General features: G+C 38.0%; 1 protein-coding gene across 2 annotated transcripts in view; it reads right to left on the bottom strand.

Moving 5' to 3' along the window:
- PRIM2 (DNA primase subunit 2) overlaps window positions 1–18,587 on the bottom strand; it is a 290,246-nt gene that overhangs the window by 130,823 nt on the left and 140,836 nt on the right. For both annotated transcript variants that reach the window (XM_058661806.1, XM_058661814.1), the window contains exon 8: window positions 6,563–6,630. In XM_058661806.1, the coding sequence (XP_058517789.1) occupies window positions 6,563–6,630 (68 nt within the window). The remainder of the gene's footprint in view (window positions 1–6,562; window positions 6,631–18,587) is intronic.

Here is an 18,587-nt window from a genome sequence, read left to right on the forward strand (position 1 = left end):
ACAGATTTTCTTAGAACTTCCTGAGGATCCACAGCCAAATTTTAACAGAGAGATTATAATAATTTATCATCTATTATTTTTAACTAGGCTGTTCTGAGCTAGCTTAGGCATGGTTGTCTGCACAGTCAGAGGCTGCTTGCAATGCCTGCATCCAATATTTGTGTACCTGGGGTTAAGTCTAGGTGCCACTTCAAAATGCAGCTTCCTGTCTGTGGGCAGCCTAGGAGGCAGCGGTCATGACTTAGGTAGTTGAACCTCTGTCAGTTATGTAGGAAAACTGGACTGAGCCTCAGGCTTCTGGATCTGGCCTGGTGCAGCCTCAGCTGTTGCAGACAATTATGGAGAAATCCAGTGGGTGAGAAATCTGTCTACCTATGTGTTTTACCTTGTAAATAAAAATAATCAAATAAACACTTAGAGATAAAATACAAAGCCATGCTGGAAAGCACGTTCTGAACTCCAATCCTACATTTCGGTTGCAGTTCTTCTTCATTTAAGATTCTTCCCTGGCATTTTTTTTTTTCTAGCTGGTTTCTCTCTGAATTTCTCTGCAACCTCTACTCATGCCCATCACAGCTGCCTTTTCTTTTTCTTTTTTTAAGACATATTTATTTTTGTTGGAAAGGCAGATTTACAGAGAGGAGGAGAGACAGAAAGGAAGATCTTCCATCCACTGGGTCACTCCTCAAGTAGCTGCAACAGAAAGAGCTGAGCCAACTTGAAGCCAGGAGCTTCTTCCGGATCTGCCACATGGGTGCAGGGTCCCAAGGCTTTGGGCTGTCCCCTACTGCTTTCCTAAGCCTGAAGCCTGAAGCTGGATGGGAAGTGGGACCATGGGACAAGAACCTGTGCGCATATGGGATCCTGGTGCATGCAAGCCGAGGACTTCATCCACTAGGCTACCATGTCAGGCCCACACCTTTAAAATACTGGTATTCTGCAGGTTCTACTCAGGGTCATTTCCCCTCTTTTATCTATCTATATACTCTTTCCCTGTATGCTCTTAACCATTCTGGATTTTACCCACTATACATACACGAACACACACAGTGATAATCAGCAAATATTCCTAGAGGTACAAATCTTCAAGAATGCCTCTGTATTCCACTACTTACTAAAATCTTCCTATATTCTGCTTCTTAGTCAATGACATAATTCTCCAAGAGTAATAAAGTTCAGTCCAATCAGAGCCACTACCATGCTAGAAACAACAGAAACCAGAACAAGTAAGGCAAGGATGGCCTCATTACTGAAGAAAACTCTGCCATAAGGGAAGCAATCCAGTAATTGAAGTTATGGACCTGCTGCTAAGCTCTAATCAAAAAGTTTAGAAATTTTCTAGCTCTTGACTCAAATGAAACCAAATACACAAATTTCTTAAAAACAGAGACTGTCCTATGTTTATATTATTATTCTAAATATAATGGGCACTAAGAAACTAATGCCTGGATGGATGGGTACTACTGTTAAACTTTTTAAATTATGTATTTCTGTAGAATACTGAAACAAAATGTCACTCTGGGCTGAACTTTTAGAAGTGGGTTCCTCATCTATTGACAGATCTGAGAAACAGGATAGACTGCACAGTGGGCTGGATTGGGCCGCAACACCAGTCAGTTCACATAATTAGAGATGCCGAGGTGAGATGAGCCATGCCAGTCTAGGCAAGGGGATGCCAGGTCCTTGAGTCCCGGGGAGCGGGGAGTCCAGTGGGGCCTAAGACCTCGGGCCTGCCAGCACCATGGGTATTGGGTCCAAAAGCCCCGGGGTAGGAGGTCTGGCAGGGCCTATGTTGCCAGGTCCAGAACCCTGAGCCCACCTGTGTGGTGGGTGCCAGGTCCAAAAGCCCTGGAGACATGGGTAAAGTGGGACCCAGGTCACATGGCCCAGGTGCTTGCACATGCCTACATGACAGTTGTCGGATCTGTGGGCTCTGGGTCCGAGGGTCCAGCAGGGCCCAGGTGCTTGCTTGCACAGTGGGTGCTGGGTCCATGAGCCCTGAGGGTGGGAGATCTGGCAAGGCTCCGGTTGCCTGGACCAAGTCCTTGAACCCACTCTGGGAGCAAAGATCCTGCACAGCCCTGTCGGACGGCCCGGTACACCAATGACACTGGAGGATGCTCACTGGCACCCAGTGGCATACTTGTGGAGATTTGATATGTGAGCTTGCAGGGGTCTGGAGATAACACAGGTGGGGGCCTGGGGTCTCACATCCAGGATTGGTGGTCCAATCGTGAAGTTCATGTGCTGGAGCTGGGCCTCCTCAGTGAAAAAAACAGAGGAACGGATGACTGGCCCAAAGCATAAGGCAGCCCATTGGGGCAGGCAGAGGACATTTAGTACGATAGCAGAGGAAGGAGGACAGAAAACCCAGCCAAATAATGACAGCAAATATCTGGACAAATGGAGACTCTAAGTTCAACTATCGTTAACCAGTGGACATTGGAAGGGGTTTATTATCCTTGGATTGCCAAGATCGACAGCATTTCAAAAGTAGTGAAACCACTTTAGGCAGAACCCTTGTAAAATGTGCCATATCAGGGAACCTGGGTTGATATCGAGTGGTTGTTCCCCATTATTGGGTATGGAGCAATTGGAAGGCTGGGTATGGCTTCGTTCTTTATGGTCTCCCTTCCCCCAGATACGGGAAGAAGAAATAGAAAATTTGGAAGCAGTGATCACACCCACTTTTCCCTATCCCTCAATCCTTCCCCTTCCTACCTTGGTCAACTATGTAATCCTCAAAAATAAAAATTAAAATGTTAAAAGAAGTGGGTTCCTAACACATCACTTCGACAGTCTCAAAAGAATATATACTGTTAAGCAATATCCAAGATTATCAAGTTAGCACAGTATTATACTAATTCTTTTTGAATGTTTCACTCCTGTAGAATGACTGAGAAATTTCTCTACATTGCAACTTCAGTTTTATAAGTATTTATATAATCTGCTAAATTGCTTGTTTTGACAAGTTAATTAAAAAATACTATTTGTCATTTGTTCCTGATCATTACAGGCACTAAATGAAATTAGGCCTAATACTGAACCTAAGTTCAAATCTCCTGAAGTCCATGCCCTCTAAGTAATGTTTAATTCACACAGTCTCATAAATCAATGGTAACTGTTTCTTCCCAACAAGGTTACTCCTAGTATCTCTCAAACATAATAATATTCTTTCCAATTTTGACCTAAAGAAAAAAAGATAAAAGAAGAACACTGCATTTGGCTAGCCAAGAGAGACATGTCATTGTGCGGGAAAGTGTATTACGTTACTTTGTAGAATATGAAGTATTCAAACTATGCACATCATAAACTGCCACCCTACACACAGATATCTCTGACATGGTAATACAATGAGAAAACATTTGGCTTAACAATAATAAAAAAGCAGCATCAGTTGGTGCATTTAACATGTAGCATCTAGCCCTGGTTGCCTAGCAACCTGTCATGCATGAACTCCAAAGAGAATAAAAGTCCCAAACAAATGTACAGTTTGTGCAAGTTTCAAGGACTCAGATATGTCAGTAGTTAATCTAAATTCTGGTTGACACTTATCATACTAAGATGGGGGAAGGAGAATTCATCATTATCTCACAGAAACAAGCATTAACCAGAGGTGAAAACCAGCCCTTAGAGTTCTACGTTTTAAACCATTGTTTTTATAGTTTTAAAAAAGCCAATAACAAAATGATCCACAAAAATTTATGCACAAAAATGTCTGTAATACAATTTTCATTTTTTAAAATTTTCATTCTACTTGTCCTCAATTTATTAGAAAGGCAGAGAGAGAGAGAATCTTCCATCCATTATTTCACTCCCCTACACATGCCTGCAGCAAGGGTTAAGGCAAGCTAAACCCAGAAGCCAGAACAACCCAGTTCTTCCGTGTGGGTGGCAGAGGAGCACAGATAATTCCAGGCTCCCACATGAGTAACAGAAACCTAAGTATGTGAGCCATCACCAGCTGGTTCTCCGAATGTGTATTAGCAAGAAACTGGATCAGAAGCAGAGTAGCCAAACTCAAACCAGGACCCCTGTGAGGGGACACAGGCATCCCAACAAGCAAATTAACTGCTGCAAACAACCACCCCTGCATTTAAACTTTCAATAAAACACATCACAAAAAAATACGTCATACTGTTCCAGCTACTAAAAACACAAATATGAACATTACAAACTCTCAAGCAATGCATACAGTAATGTGGAACTCAGTAAACAGTAACAATAATACATTGGTTGTTACAGGATATGATAAAACCACCTGAAAACGCATCCGATTTAGGCTTGGGAAAAGGCAACTAAATGGTCAAAGAAAACTTATCAGGAAGTATTATTTATGTAGTCTTCAAGAACAAGCAAAAGTGTGCCAACTAAAATGAAAGAGGGAAAATAAATATATTATTTATATTTGTATATAAATATATACTTCACTTTATATAATATACATATTATATATTAAGAAGAAATATTTTAATGTATTTAAGTATTGTATCTGCACATATTTGCATCAGTAAATAGAAGAGGCAGAAGGGAAAATATCTATGTAAGCGAAGAGGTGATTATGCAAAAGCATACTGCATTAGAGGGTTTTCATGGTATTGGGTGGGATGACCCACTAGGGTTTCAGTGCTGAGAGAGAAATCCACCCATCAAGAACATTACACCCATCAAAAAGGACTTCATATACGAGGTTACGAAGTTTCAACTTTATCCAGAATAAAAGTAGAAAGCTAGAGCAGGGTAGTGAGCCAAGGAATACATGGCAATAACGTGAAAGACACTGAAGAAAGCAAAGCAGTATGAGGAGAAAAGGCAAGACAGTTCTGCAACAGTACGACCACAGTTGTGCATAGGTAGAAGGGCAGGAGACAAGATTCCTGCAGACGTTTGAGTTTAACCCCCGAACACAGAACTCTCGCAACAACCATACTTAATATGTAGGCTACTCAAACCTTCCTGAAATATTAGTCTTCATCCCTTTGCTCTCAAATCAAACAAAAAATTATAGAAACTTTTACAAGTAGCAGTCTGGGGAGCAAAGAGTTCAGCCACTATCCAGAGCACTCACTTCCCATATCAAAGTGTCTATTCAAGTCCCAGCTAAGCCACTTCTGATCCAGTTTCCTGCTAACGCTCCTGAGAGGCAGAACATGCAGGACAGAATACTCAAGTTTCTGTCACCCACATAGAAAATCTGTATGTAAGGCCCAGCGGCGTGGCCTAGCAGCTAAACTCCTTGCCTTGAAAGCACCAGGCTCCCATATGGGCGCTGGTTCTAATCCCGGCAGCTGCTTCCCATCCAGCTTCCTGCTTGTGGCCTGGGAAAGCAGTCAAGGATGGCCCAAAGCTTGGGGACCCTGCACCCACGTGGGAGACTCAGAGGAAGCTCCTGGCTCCTGGCTCCAGATCGGCACAGCTCCGGATATTGTGGTCACTTGGGGAGTGAATCATCGAACGGAAGATCTTCCTCTCTGTCTCTCCTCCTCTCTGTATATCTGACTTAGCAATAAAAATTAAAAAAATCTTTAAAAAAAAAAAAGAAAACCTGTATGTAAATCCTGGACTGGCTGGAGCTGGCTCATTTGGGGAATAAATTAGCAGATGCAAGACAGACTACTTTCTCTGTCTCTGTCTCTCTTTCATCTGCTCCCTGCCTCCCTTCTCTCTCTCTCCTCGGTCCTTTTCCTCCTCCTCCAACTCTCTCCTTTTACTTTCAATCTCCTGACTTTCAAATAAATAAACAGCACATTTCTTGTGCTCACCAGTGGGAGTGGTAACCCAAGAGGGAGGTGCCCACTGTTTTGTCTATGGGAACACTCCCATTCCCAGATCCCGCACTCTCCAGGTGGTTCTGCAGGTTAGCTTAACAGAATTACCCCCAGTGCCAGCATCTGCTACCTGATGCTGTGGCAAAGCCACATGGTGAGTAACACAACATAGTAAAATATCTTTAGAATAAAGAAGCTTCTTACAAATACGAGAGTTATTTTCCTTTCTACCTGAAGATCAAACGAAATCAGGAGATGCTATTAATAGATGAGCAGAGAATACAGATAGGTTAATCTTACAAGAATGGATAATGAAATGTCTGAAAAGCATTCCTAACAATAAATTGAATATAGATGATCCCAATTATACCTGTATAATAATTTGGTACAATAGCAAGAATTTTTGGTTGTTCCATTTATGAGTAGTAATGAAGCATTTTCCTTTTATTTTCCTGTAATTTCTAAGCTTTGTTTTCAGGGAATGAGACTACATTCTTTGGAAAGCAAACCCTATCCATCTCACCCACTCCCAATACAAATATTCCTTATCCTTGTATTTCAGTAAATAACATTCAGTTGACAGCTTTCTAGAATGTTAATCATCTCTAGTCATTTTAACATAAGCTTACCAAACAATTCTACAAATTTAGTTGAATTAATTGAAGTCAAGAATAAAAAGCATACTTTCTTAACGTCAAGTTGGAAATAGAATTGCAAGCAAGAAAATGTCAGGGCTTTGACCAGTTTTTGTGCACTCCCATGGAAAGCGTAACAAGGCTGTGCCTTCATTTTACCTGAGGTGGTTGAGCAAAGGTAGGAGTCTCTCATCAGACTGCACAGTGGGCAACGACCTGGCTGTTAACTGGAAGCAGAGAAGACAGTCAGTGAAAACGACAAAGGCCTAACACCGAACACATTTGAATATTAAATGTAAAATGCGAATAGGGGCAACAGAATTTGGGCAGCACTTAAAACCTAAGGAAATATTTTTCTATTTTAATTCGAGAAATCACTACATACAAAGTTGGTATATTATGTGACCAAAACTATAAACACTAAAACATGGTTCTAAGGACATAGGGTATGCTACGAAAAAGGAAAGCAAAACAAGAGTGACAGAATATCCATCTCAAGAGAAACTTAGGATGGGCATTCAGCATGGTGCCTAAGAGGCTGCTGCAGATTCCTGTGTCCCTTATCAGGCCACCTGGTTCAAGTTTCAGATCCATTTCTGTTTCTAGCGTCCCTGGGAGGCACTCAAGTAATGGTTCAAGTACTGGGATTCCTGACCCCTATGTGGAAGTCTGAATTGAGTTCTCAGATCCTAACACTGAAGGGGCCCAGCCTTGGCTATCTTGAACACTGAGAAATGGAATCATTGAATGAAATCAATCACCAATCCCTATTTGCCCTTTCAATAAAAATAATTTATACACAGAAAAGCATACAAATGTTAAAGTGTACAACAGTCTGTAACACTGCATGCTAAAATTCGAAAGAAACTAATTTATATCTAAGCCACTGTGTCACTGTGTGACATGCCAGAGTAAATTCACAAACATGATCAGGTTTTACTTCATTTTGACAACCACATTGCTAAAAGAAACCAAACACATCTTTTAAGTACACAAAAGTAAATCCAAATATTTACAGAAACATGACCTCAAATTGATCTAGGAAATAAAAGTTTAGAATCAAAGCTTTATTGTTCAATGCTGCGTATCAGATTGGTAGAGTATCTTGGAACTGGAAGTACTGATACATAGAGCTATTGAAACATATCCATGCATCTCTATTTTCTATCTGTCCTCTGGAGAATAATTGCTCATAAGATTTTTACTCCCAAATAATATACGCTGTTCCTAAACTTTCAGATAGGTTCGTATAAACTTGATGAACATTGAAAAGTCTATTCCAGATTCAATTATGATCAAATTAGTTCTTGTACTAATAAATTGTCAATTCACCAGGGTCTTAAGCCACAAACTGAAACACATCCTTTGGTTTTAAACATGCCATTCTTTAGCTTTTTCATATGTTCATTAATTCCTGAAATGGAAAACAGACCTTTTATTCAAACCCGATGTTTATGTCACTCAAATAAAATAAGGCATCCTTTTTCAAACTCCAATAAATTTGTGAAAAAGAAAATTCACCAACATAGCACTCATGAAGTCACTTTTATGAATTTATATCTACTAATAAGCTTTCCAAATTCTATATGAAAATTAACATATACTAACTTTAAAATACAGTAAAGGGAGATAATTGGTCTGCTGTAATTTTAGAATCTCCAAGTTCCTCAGCATCCTTGAGCAATGGAAAGTATAGTATTTCACAACTTAAGCAAAACACTTTAACACTTGAATACATCCTGTATTTGTTAACCTAGCCTATAAAAATGTCATTTCCATGTTCATCTCAGAACCAAAGTAATGCCTTAACAGGATTAAGATGATTTATCTAGGCCCCAGCGCCATAGCGTAGTGGTTAAAGTCCTTGCCTTGAAAGCGCCGGAATTCCATATGGGCGCCGGTTCTAATCCCAGTGGTCCTGCTTCCCATCCTGCTCCCTGCTTGTGGCCTGGGAAAGCAGTCGAGGATGGCCCAAAGCCCTGGGACCCTGTACCTGCGTGGGAGACCTGGAAAAAGCTCCTGGCTTCAGATTGGCGCAGCACCAGCCATTGCGGCTGCTTGGGGAGTGAATCATCGGACGGAAGATCTCTGTCTCTCCTCATCTCTATATATCTGCCTTTCCAATAAAATAAATCTTAAAAAATGATTTATCTAGATATTTTAGATCAATTCTCTGAAGACAAGGCAAGGCTAGGCTCTTTGAATCTGTCTATATGGCATGCTTTTTAATTAAATCTTATCCAAAAAGAACAAAATCACCTTAGTAATATCAAAGTATTTCCAGACGCTTGTTCTTTTCAAATATGAGATTTCTCATCTATCCTTTATTTCGATCTGCTTTTTCATTTCCTTTTATCTATTAGTACAACTCCGTTCAGCTGTTTTTGCCTTCATTCGTGCCTGTTCCCTTATCCTCCATATCAAGGTCAGAAAGAAATTTTCAAAATGAAAGTTAACCTCTCTCCTAATTAAAATCATTTCATAATTCCCTGGGCTCCCAGGTTAATGTTATTACATTGGTCCTTCATCAGACACACTTAAAATTTCCCTTTTGAGCCTCATTACTGAAACACTGGGATTGAAAGACTGACTGACTACACAGATTCTGCCAACTGCACAGCATGAGAACAAGCCATCACATGGAAATTCGCCATAGCTCCTATTTCTGAAACATGGCCAAGTATTGCAGGACTTGCCACAACTCTAACCTGTTTTCAAGTTTGACTCTCTAACTAGAACGACTCCTACACCATGTATCAATGCTATGAATAAATTCAAGGGAAATTTGAGCCTTTTAAATTCTGCTTTCATTAAAAAAAAAACAACACTTTCAAAAAGAATGAATACAGTTTCTTGTTAAAGATGAAGTAATAAAGCTATTATAAAACTCTTTAAAGTAGAAAACCCATCTGCTGACCTTTGGTTGACAGTACATAAACTTTACTATTTCTTCTGCAATGTCTCTCTGGCTCAAGGAGGCTACTACACACATCCAGCGGATAAATGGAGTTTACTACACCCTTACCACTCACCCCATTAACAGATATTTCAAAAGTATTTGTTGAATTGTGACAACTCCAGCACTAGCAACTGTGTAATTTGATTAACAAGAAGCAAGGCATTTACCTACATTTCATATGTAAAGCTTTTCAAATTCTATCTTTAAGCAAAACTTGAACTAAAAACTAAACTCAGTCATAATTATCAGTCTTCAAAGAAACCAACAGTCAACGTTCCATATTTGTAGGTTCCTGTATCTACAGACTCCATTAACCACAAATCAAAATATATTTTGTGGAAAACATAACAGGTTGGGCAATTCTTCTGGCTGAGCTTTGGCAGCAATGACCTGGATGAGCAGATGCAGCAGGGTGGACTCTGTCAGCCAATGGACCTTGGAAGGATTTTCTAAACCATGAAGACATGAAACCAACAGCATCTTGAAACTATCAGAACAACTCAAGTTGTATACACCCTTGGAACATTGTTCTCTACATTGGGTTTTCTAAGATGTCATTAATGAAAATCCCCCATCCTGGGTATTGATGTAGTCTGGCAGCTGGGAGCAGCCTCTCCCACCTCCACCGCCACCCCACCCAGCAGATACAGAAAAGGGAAATTGGAAGCATAGGTCCCACTCACCTTCCCACATACCTCAACCTTCCCGACCCTATTCAGTGTTCTTATGCTTGTCAACCATGTAAACAACATCAAAAAAAATTTTAAGAAAATATGTTCTTTCATTATTAAGAACATATCCAGCACCTGGCTTACTTGATATAAAGGTCGTGGATACGTAAATGTATAAAAAATAAATAAAAGATTTTAATTCCTAAATAAACCTCATTTTAAAGGTTAGTATAAATAAGACTTGCTTCTAAACATGTATTTGGATACAGAATAATTTACCAACTGAAAACTCTCCTTGAAATGTCAATAAATATCACAGAAATTCAAAGTTGCAAGATACTAAAAAAAAAAAAAAAAGTTTGAAGGTATCTGGTCCATCACTGCCCTTTTACAAAGAAACCAGTCTCCTCAGGCCACAGGCAGCTCCTCTCACATGCACACAGGACCCAAGACCTGGACCCACACAGCACCATGCACTGTGCTCTTCCCCACTGTTCAGACAGAACACTGTTCATTGCATGTGAACCAGCTAGGCACCTCTGACCCTAGACGGTTTCTGTATTATTACCTTTCTTCTCAGAACAGGGCAGGTCTTTTTCAAATTTCATTTGCACGAAAGGGTCTCTGATATGTTTTAGGATTTGACTCCAAGATCACTTCTTAGAAGCATTTTCTAACCAGCCTCAGAAAAGTAAAAACTTTCTCTGTGGATATTCTACCTACTACTCAAGTATCTCATAACGTTTGCTTCCATCAAAAATTACCTTATTTTTTAATTTTCTCATTTGTGTCTTTCTCTCTTTATAAAATACAAGCTCACTCCATGAAAGGAACACTTCTATCTTTCCCATTCCTTTCCTCCCACACTTAGAATGTCCTGCATAAAATCAATGAGAGGTCTACCAAACTCAAGCATTCCCAAGAAAGGCATGAGTTTACGAAGTCTCACCTTAGAACCAAGGTTGTAGTGGAGGTGGACCTGCCACCAGTGATGCTGGCATCACCCGTAAGTGCTGGGTCAAATCAGCGTACTCTACTTGTGATACAGCTCCCTGCCTATGTGCCTAGGAAAGCAGCAGATGAGCCAAGTGCTTGGACTCTTGCCACCTACAAGGGTGCCCTATCCTATTCTAGCTACCTTTTTGCAATGCTCCCAAATAATTAAATGTTTTTAAAAGCGCTAGAAAAGGAATATGCAACTCTGCTCTGGATATGGAACAGGAAGTAACAGATTATTTGCTGATAATGTACCATCCTGGTAGTTGTAGCAAGTTAGTAAGAGAAACTAAGAATATTATCAATTGGTCTAAAAGCTGTGTCTTACCACCTTTAAGAAATCAGATTTATTACACAGAGAACACAGCCAAAAGCTCCACCCACTGGAATAAATAAATTTCCTTTAAAAAAAAATGTTCCTTAAGGAAAGCACTCTGCTTCCAACTGTGGAGCTCACTGCTGCCCTCAAAACCCAAAAGAGGATCTGCTGTCAGCCACTTGCTGTTTGGCAGCACAATTTTTTGAAGGGATTTAATAAGGGTCTGGTAGGCAGAAAACATTTTTAATGATTTTCTTCCCCAAGTGCTGTACATGAGAAGAGTTAAATACACTAACAAATGCAGTAAATGGTTCTTAAACACCCAGACATTTTGAAAACAAAGGTGGCTCAATCAGTTCAAAATGAAGAACAAGAAGGTGGTTTCATTTAAAAATAATAAATTCCTTCTCTGCACTGCTCACCCAACCCTGGCTAAATTAAAACACATAAAAATGACAGGAAAACAATGCTCACTTAGGAAATATTGCTCAATTTTGTCCTCTTGTGTTTTTGCCCTCTACCACTCACTTAAAACTCAAGAGGGATGACAATACCCACTGATACCAAAATCGTACCTTGGAGAAATCCAAGCCAGGCTGTCAAGACAACTAAGTCCCTTTTGATAATGTTCAACAGCACACTCTTCCCAGGATAGAAAAGCAGTGGCAGTTATGGAAATTTACAAATGAAAAGGTAAAGCAAATGTATTTGTTATTCTGTTCATCTTGGGCAAAATTTGCGAGCGCTCCGAATACATGCCGCAGCCCCCAAGGCGGACCAATACAACATTTACAATGCCAACCACTATCTGCCTAAGATAAACACATTATGCTTTGTTCACAGATTCTAGGAGACATACGATTTGCAGATCAAGAGACAATTTTTTGAAACCCCAAAGGCAAGAATTTATGCAGACAAACCTTAAGGTAACAGAAAGACACAGCTTCAGAGAGAACAGGTTGTTCAACAGAACTATTCTATGCCTGGGACCAAGGCAGATGTCAAATAATATTAAATTTTATAAGCTGCTGTTCTTTAATTTCATCGATTTTAACCACGGAAAACCCTGTGTCTTTTTGAACTACATTTTCCTATAATGGTAACTAACTGATCCCAATTACCAATCCCAAACTGTGAGATTCCACGTAATGTTTCCCCTTGCTCCTGGAACCAAATTTGTTCTCCCATTTCATGTTCTCCCTTGGCAGGCTGAGAGGTTATTCCCACTAATTTAACAGTCTCGTGCTCGGATGCCCAGAGCACTTCCTGGTTTTCACAGGGCTATCTCACACATATTATCTCACTGGAGATTCCAACAGAACGCATGGTGTTGTCAGCCCAACTTTTTAGTACATGGAAATTTCTCTATCAGCAGGCTATAAACATGACTTTCAAAAGCCGACTCTAAAATCCAACCCATGAGCGTGTCAAGTGAAATGCATAGATTCCATTTAAGCTCAAAGCATGCCCAAATAGTTTAATTTCCAAAGACTATTAAACAGTGCTGAGTTAACGAGATATTTCCAGCTCAAGGATCTGGATGATATGAGGAACTGAAGGAGCATGTCTGGGAAAGATGCAAGCAGGCATCCCAGGACTGCTTTTGGATCATGAAACCTATGGCGTGAAAGAAGCTTGTTATTCAAAGGCTAACCTAAGCACCTTACTGATGCTGTACATCATTTAGAAATGTAAAACAACTGCTTGCGCAAGAAAAAAGAGAGAGAAGAGTATTAACTTATTCCACAATAAATGTTCACAGACCACTGAATTATTTTATAGTAAAACATTCAAAAATAATTTTACTTCTAGGATACTCTGATAATTTTGGCTCAAAGTTTCTAAACTACTACAGCTAGCAGTATCACAATCAGATTTCTCAAAAGTAAAAAAAGATCTCAGGAGAATCCTACATGTTTTGTTTTTTGTTTTTTGTGTTGGCATCAAGAGACTGGATTATCAACCTTATTTCAGTCTCTTAAAACATTGCTCTTACTGAATAAGACTGCAGCAACACAGCTAGACTTTGAGCATTTTGTTATTATTACTGACTAAGCACTCTGCTTAGAGTTCTATAAGGATTCAAATCCTCACAAAAACCCTAACAATGCTATTAACCCTGAGGCTCCCCCATAACTTCTCATACTGTTCAGCCAAAGGTAGCTGGAATAGGAAACCTTTATGACCCGCTCATCAACTCCCTTTAGTTTACATTAGTCATCTCAAAAATGTATTCAAAATTCCCATTTGATTCCTCAACATGTTATTGTTCCTTTTGCTACAAAATTAGTGCTTATTTTATCATTGAATAAAACAATGTCACTGTTATTTTATGGCTTGGTAAGTAACTTTTTTTTTTACTTACTTGGTAAGTAACTTTTCCTCAAAAAGTTCAAGGAAAACACATATCAAGAAAAACCTACACAAGAATTTGAGTAACTTACATCACTAAAATAACCATCAACGTTTAAAGTTCCCTTCCACTTATTCCTTAATATATTTGTTACCATAAATTAGGTCATCTTGCTAGGTTAGAAAACATAACACTACATTTTACTTGTCTTTCCTGTAAATATTTTTTATTATTATTTTCATGATACAGTTCCATAGGCAGAAGGATTCTCCCCAATCCCCATTTTATCATAATAGTATAGTCCTTCAACAACAGTTACAAGTCCAACACTCTATTTAGTATATCATGGCATTGTGGATATAGATAATGGGAGAAAGTCCAGTATCTATTGTAAATACATATTTAACTGCTTCATTGGGAGTCCTCCTTTTATTCAGTAGAAATATATACTACAACATATCTTTACCTCTTTGTGTGCTAGTCTCCATTATACATTTCATCTGTGAGAATGGTTTTTTTCTTAATGTTTATTCTATTTATTTCAAAGGGATGAGACAGTTGAGATCAGAGAAGACAGAGATCTTTCATTTGCTAGTTCACTCCGCAAATGGCCTCATCAGCTATGGCTGTATCTGGCAAAAGCCAGGCAGCTGGAATTCCATCCGGGTTCCCAACGTAGAGGGCAAGGGCCGAGTACCTGGGCCATCTTCTGCTTTCCCAGGTGTATCAGCAGGTAGCTGGATGAAAAGTAGGGCTTTAACTGGCACTCTGATATAGGATGCTGGTGTTGCGGCTGGTAGCTTTACCTGATGTTCCACTTCTTTTCCCCCACTGTTGTTTATTACAGCTTTCCCTAAAGGAGGACGAACTGGTACTTTTTAAGTTCAGAGTTGGCTGGCTGAGATGATTCTGCCTCTTGGTGCAACTCACTGTGCCATTTCCCCTTATTGAAACTGACATTTGTTTTAGCCATTAAATCTTCAAGAACTGACTCCATAAATTTCGTGACAATGGGATTAAAAGATATTTTTGAAGAGTAGAAATGTACTCCCACACAAGAATTCTTCAAAAAGTTCACAAAAATATGAATATTAGGAAAAATTATGCATGGATTTGAGAATTTTTCATGAAAATAGATATACTGATTATAGGTGTGTAAGCACACACTTTCATTTTTCTACATAAGCTCCTTTCCCCGATTTGGACTTAGGGTTAGAGTTGAGAAGATCAGAGAATAAAGCAAAGGCGTTACTAAAGATTTTCATCCATATTTAGACTGTGATCTGCTATGGCACAGAGCATAATCCTCAGAAATGTACTTGAAGAACTGGAGGACCTCAGCTGATTAAGAACAAGTAATTATGAAGGAAACAGATTTCCATCGCCTGTGGCTGCACCTCAAACCGCTCATTCTAACATACAATTCAAGGATGGTAGTCCCAGATGGCAAATAACACACCTTTAACAGATGCTAAGGAGTATTCCTTTGCTTAATACTCGAAATATGTTTCCTTGCCTGTTACATAATTTTCTGTGTCTCAAAGCAGAACAATGCCTTTCTTGACAGAGACCTTGCCACTGTTAATGTATAAAATGGTTTTAGTGAAATATAAAGCCACTTAGCATGTCTCTACATTTTAATCAATTTGTTTCTGACCTTAAATATTTAGATACTGTACAGTTTGATTCATTTAGCTATAATAGAAATTAAAGTTCTTTTTTGCTACTCATGAAGTTTTATAACTTCATTAAAAATAAACACAATATTATATAAGTTTGTCTAATTTTTAAGTTTTTCTGCAAAACAAAAAAAGCTAATCTTTCAAAAATATACACAGAAGCATGTTTTATCTACTGAAATTAAAGCATTGGGGTTACTTATGAAACTTTTATGAATAGATTTAGAACAAATTAGAATCACAAGAATAAATAATTCCCATTGTTAAGACAAAAATCCGTAACTACCACTCATTATGAAATGGAAATTTAAAAATACGATGTGCTGTGATAGGATAGCAGCAATGCCTACCACACTTTGTCCTCACTTCTCTGCTGCACTTTCAAAAAGGTTTCAATTTATCATAAATTTGAAGACAAAAACCATTTAACATGAAACATATTTTCAAACATGAGAATTTTCATGTCAAGACTCTGAAAATTCTTTTTTCTTTTCTTTATTTTTTTTTTACCCTCATATTAGGAATTACAGGGTGAGTTTCCCTCATCCAAAATGCTTGGGAGAAAAAAGGTTTCTTACTTTAGAGATTTTCAGAACCTGAAATGTCTGCACAAACTCCAATATGTTGAGCGTCCTGTCAGATTCGAAGTGTTTCAGATTTTGGAGTATTTTGAATTTTAGATTTTCAGTTTAGGGGGGCTCACAAGAATCTGCATTGTTGGTGTCTTGTCACTTCTAAATTCTTAGAAGTTTCAAAACCATACAATCCTAAGAATGGAGACAGACCTAAGACTAGGAATTTAATGTATCCATACCAATACAAAAATAAATCAGTTCAGTATTAATTTAGGCCAGCCAGTATCAAAATTATATGTAAAATTCCATTCTTAAAAATTAATTTTTCTTTTACATTATGATTATTATTTCCTACTATTTCTTAGATTAGAAACAATCAGCTGATTCCATAATAAGAGATGCTGGTATGAAAAGTGGGGGGGGAAGAAACGCTTAGGTAAAAAAAAGAAAAATAATGTAGCTATAATGAAAATCATCTACTGCTCTGACTGCCCCAAATTATGAGCTGTCATTTTAGTGATGGCAGATACCCTCATAGTATCTTTTGTTAGCAAGAAGGTTGTCAATTCTAGACCACTACTGACATATTACACAACCCTAGCTCACCTAGCTCAAAGCTGTAAGGAAGGGAAAAAATGAGTTTAAAAGATACAATTCTTACCAGTGAACATTTTAGCATATCATATTTGTAAAACATGGTAACAAAATAGCAAGTTGGGACTTTTAAAACACCTTGACACACATTTGACTGATTGCTTTCCAATGACATTATTTCATACTTTCTGGCACAATCAGGTTGATCATGTTTGATGGATAACCAGACAAGTAAAGGACAAGTCTGAGCAACCGCCATCCTTTATATCTGACACCTTCATGTTTTATTACAGATCTTGGGAAAAGGGAAGGGAAACAACAACCTACAGCTTAAGTTAATTCCAAAACAATCTACTACACACATCGATCCAAATCATATATTTTGAAACACCTATGGTCTTTAAAAGTAAATACACTTTCTTGCAACTAAAGAATTATTAACACAAAACTGAGAGGGAGAAATTTACATTTTGCATTTTGCATTTTTCAGTTCAATTTTATTTTCTCTAAGAAATGAGAAATGAATGAATGGTCACAAAATCTCCTGCATAAAGCACAGTAGGTACATGAAATGCCAAGTTTGAATTTTCCTTTTGTGATCTGTACCTGATTTATTATCCCTTCAGTTTGTTCAGTTTAATCAAATGTAAATGAATGTCAGCATGAAACCAAATCTGTCCTGAGATGCTTAAATAATACTGTCATGTAAATCATCAAACAATTGACGGGGCTTTAAAATCAACCACCAAGTTCTTAAGAAAAATAATTAACATTACCTAAAAGTTCAGCCGGCATTTTTAATTAGAGACACATCACTGTAAACATATGGGCAACAGAAGATGTAAGGAAAACTGACATTTGCAATGGCAGACTGACTTTTCACCAATATCCTGGCAGGAAGTCAAAGACAGATGATTTATGGCTCCTGTACAAGAGGAGAATGGAGATGTTATTCACTAGTATGAGCAAGAACCAATCTACAAGGAAAGATCAGAAGATTCAACTTTCCATGTTAAGTCAGAACTTCCACTTAGACAGAACTATCCCGACCTAAGGAAAATAAAAAATTCAACCAATCAATATCGGAACATTTTGTGAGTTTATGTGTTCTAATACAATTTTGCTCTGAAAAATAAAGCAATCAAACAATGGTCTTAAACTTTCAGTACTCCTCTTCATTGTCAGCTAACTAGCTACAGGACCACCAAGAACATAAAAATCTTAAAAATCTTAAATTTAGCTCTTAAGCTGTCCAACAATTCTCACAATATTAAAAGTCACATTTGTTTTAGGGAAGTTCTCATATAGCCACTGAGTACTTGAAATGAGGTTAATCCAAACTGTGATATACTGTAAAATATATCTCAATATTCTAAGACATTGTATAAACCAAAATATGTAAAATAACTCAGTAATTTTGTATACTGATTATATGCTGAAATGGTGATAATTTACATTCACTGAGTTACGTGAAATGCAATATTATTTTCTTTGTTTCAAAACACTTAATATGGAAACCAGATAATTTCAAATTACATGTGTGGCTTATATATCTATTGGACAGAGAATTTCTAAATTAAAGAAGAATGTGTCTTTTTTTGTGGCACATAAGCTGTAACAACATATTTTTAAAATAAATCTAAAAAAAGGAGCAATTTAAAAACAACTTATGTCATATTTTTGTTAGAAACAGAAAATCATCTATTTTATGCCAACAGATGCATAAAACAAATTTCTAGAATATTTATGCAATATGAAATAAAAGAGCACAAATATCACCCAAAAAGTGATAATGCGCTTTCTAAACAAAAATTACATCAAACCCCTCTCCCAAATATTTACCCAAAATTATATATCATGATCAGCTACCCCATAACATTTTCTCAGAAAAGTTATAGAGGAAATAAATACCTTTTTACATTGAGAAATATTTTATGAAAGGCAATATGTATAAATTTCTTTCACAGGTTTGGAATTATACAGATGATTTCCCTTATCTTAAAAACAGAGAATGAGGATACTAAAGCTGAAAAGCTCA

This window comes from Ochotona princeps, chromosome 1 (assembly GCF_030435755.1).
Source record: "Ochotona princeps isolate mOchPri1 chromosome 1, mOchPri1.hap1, whole genome shotgun sequence".
Taxonomy (NCBI): Eukaryota; Metazoa; Chordata; class Mammalia; order Lagomorpha; family Ochotonidae; genus Ochotona; species Ochotona princeps.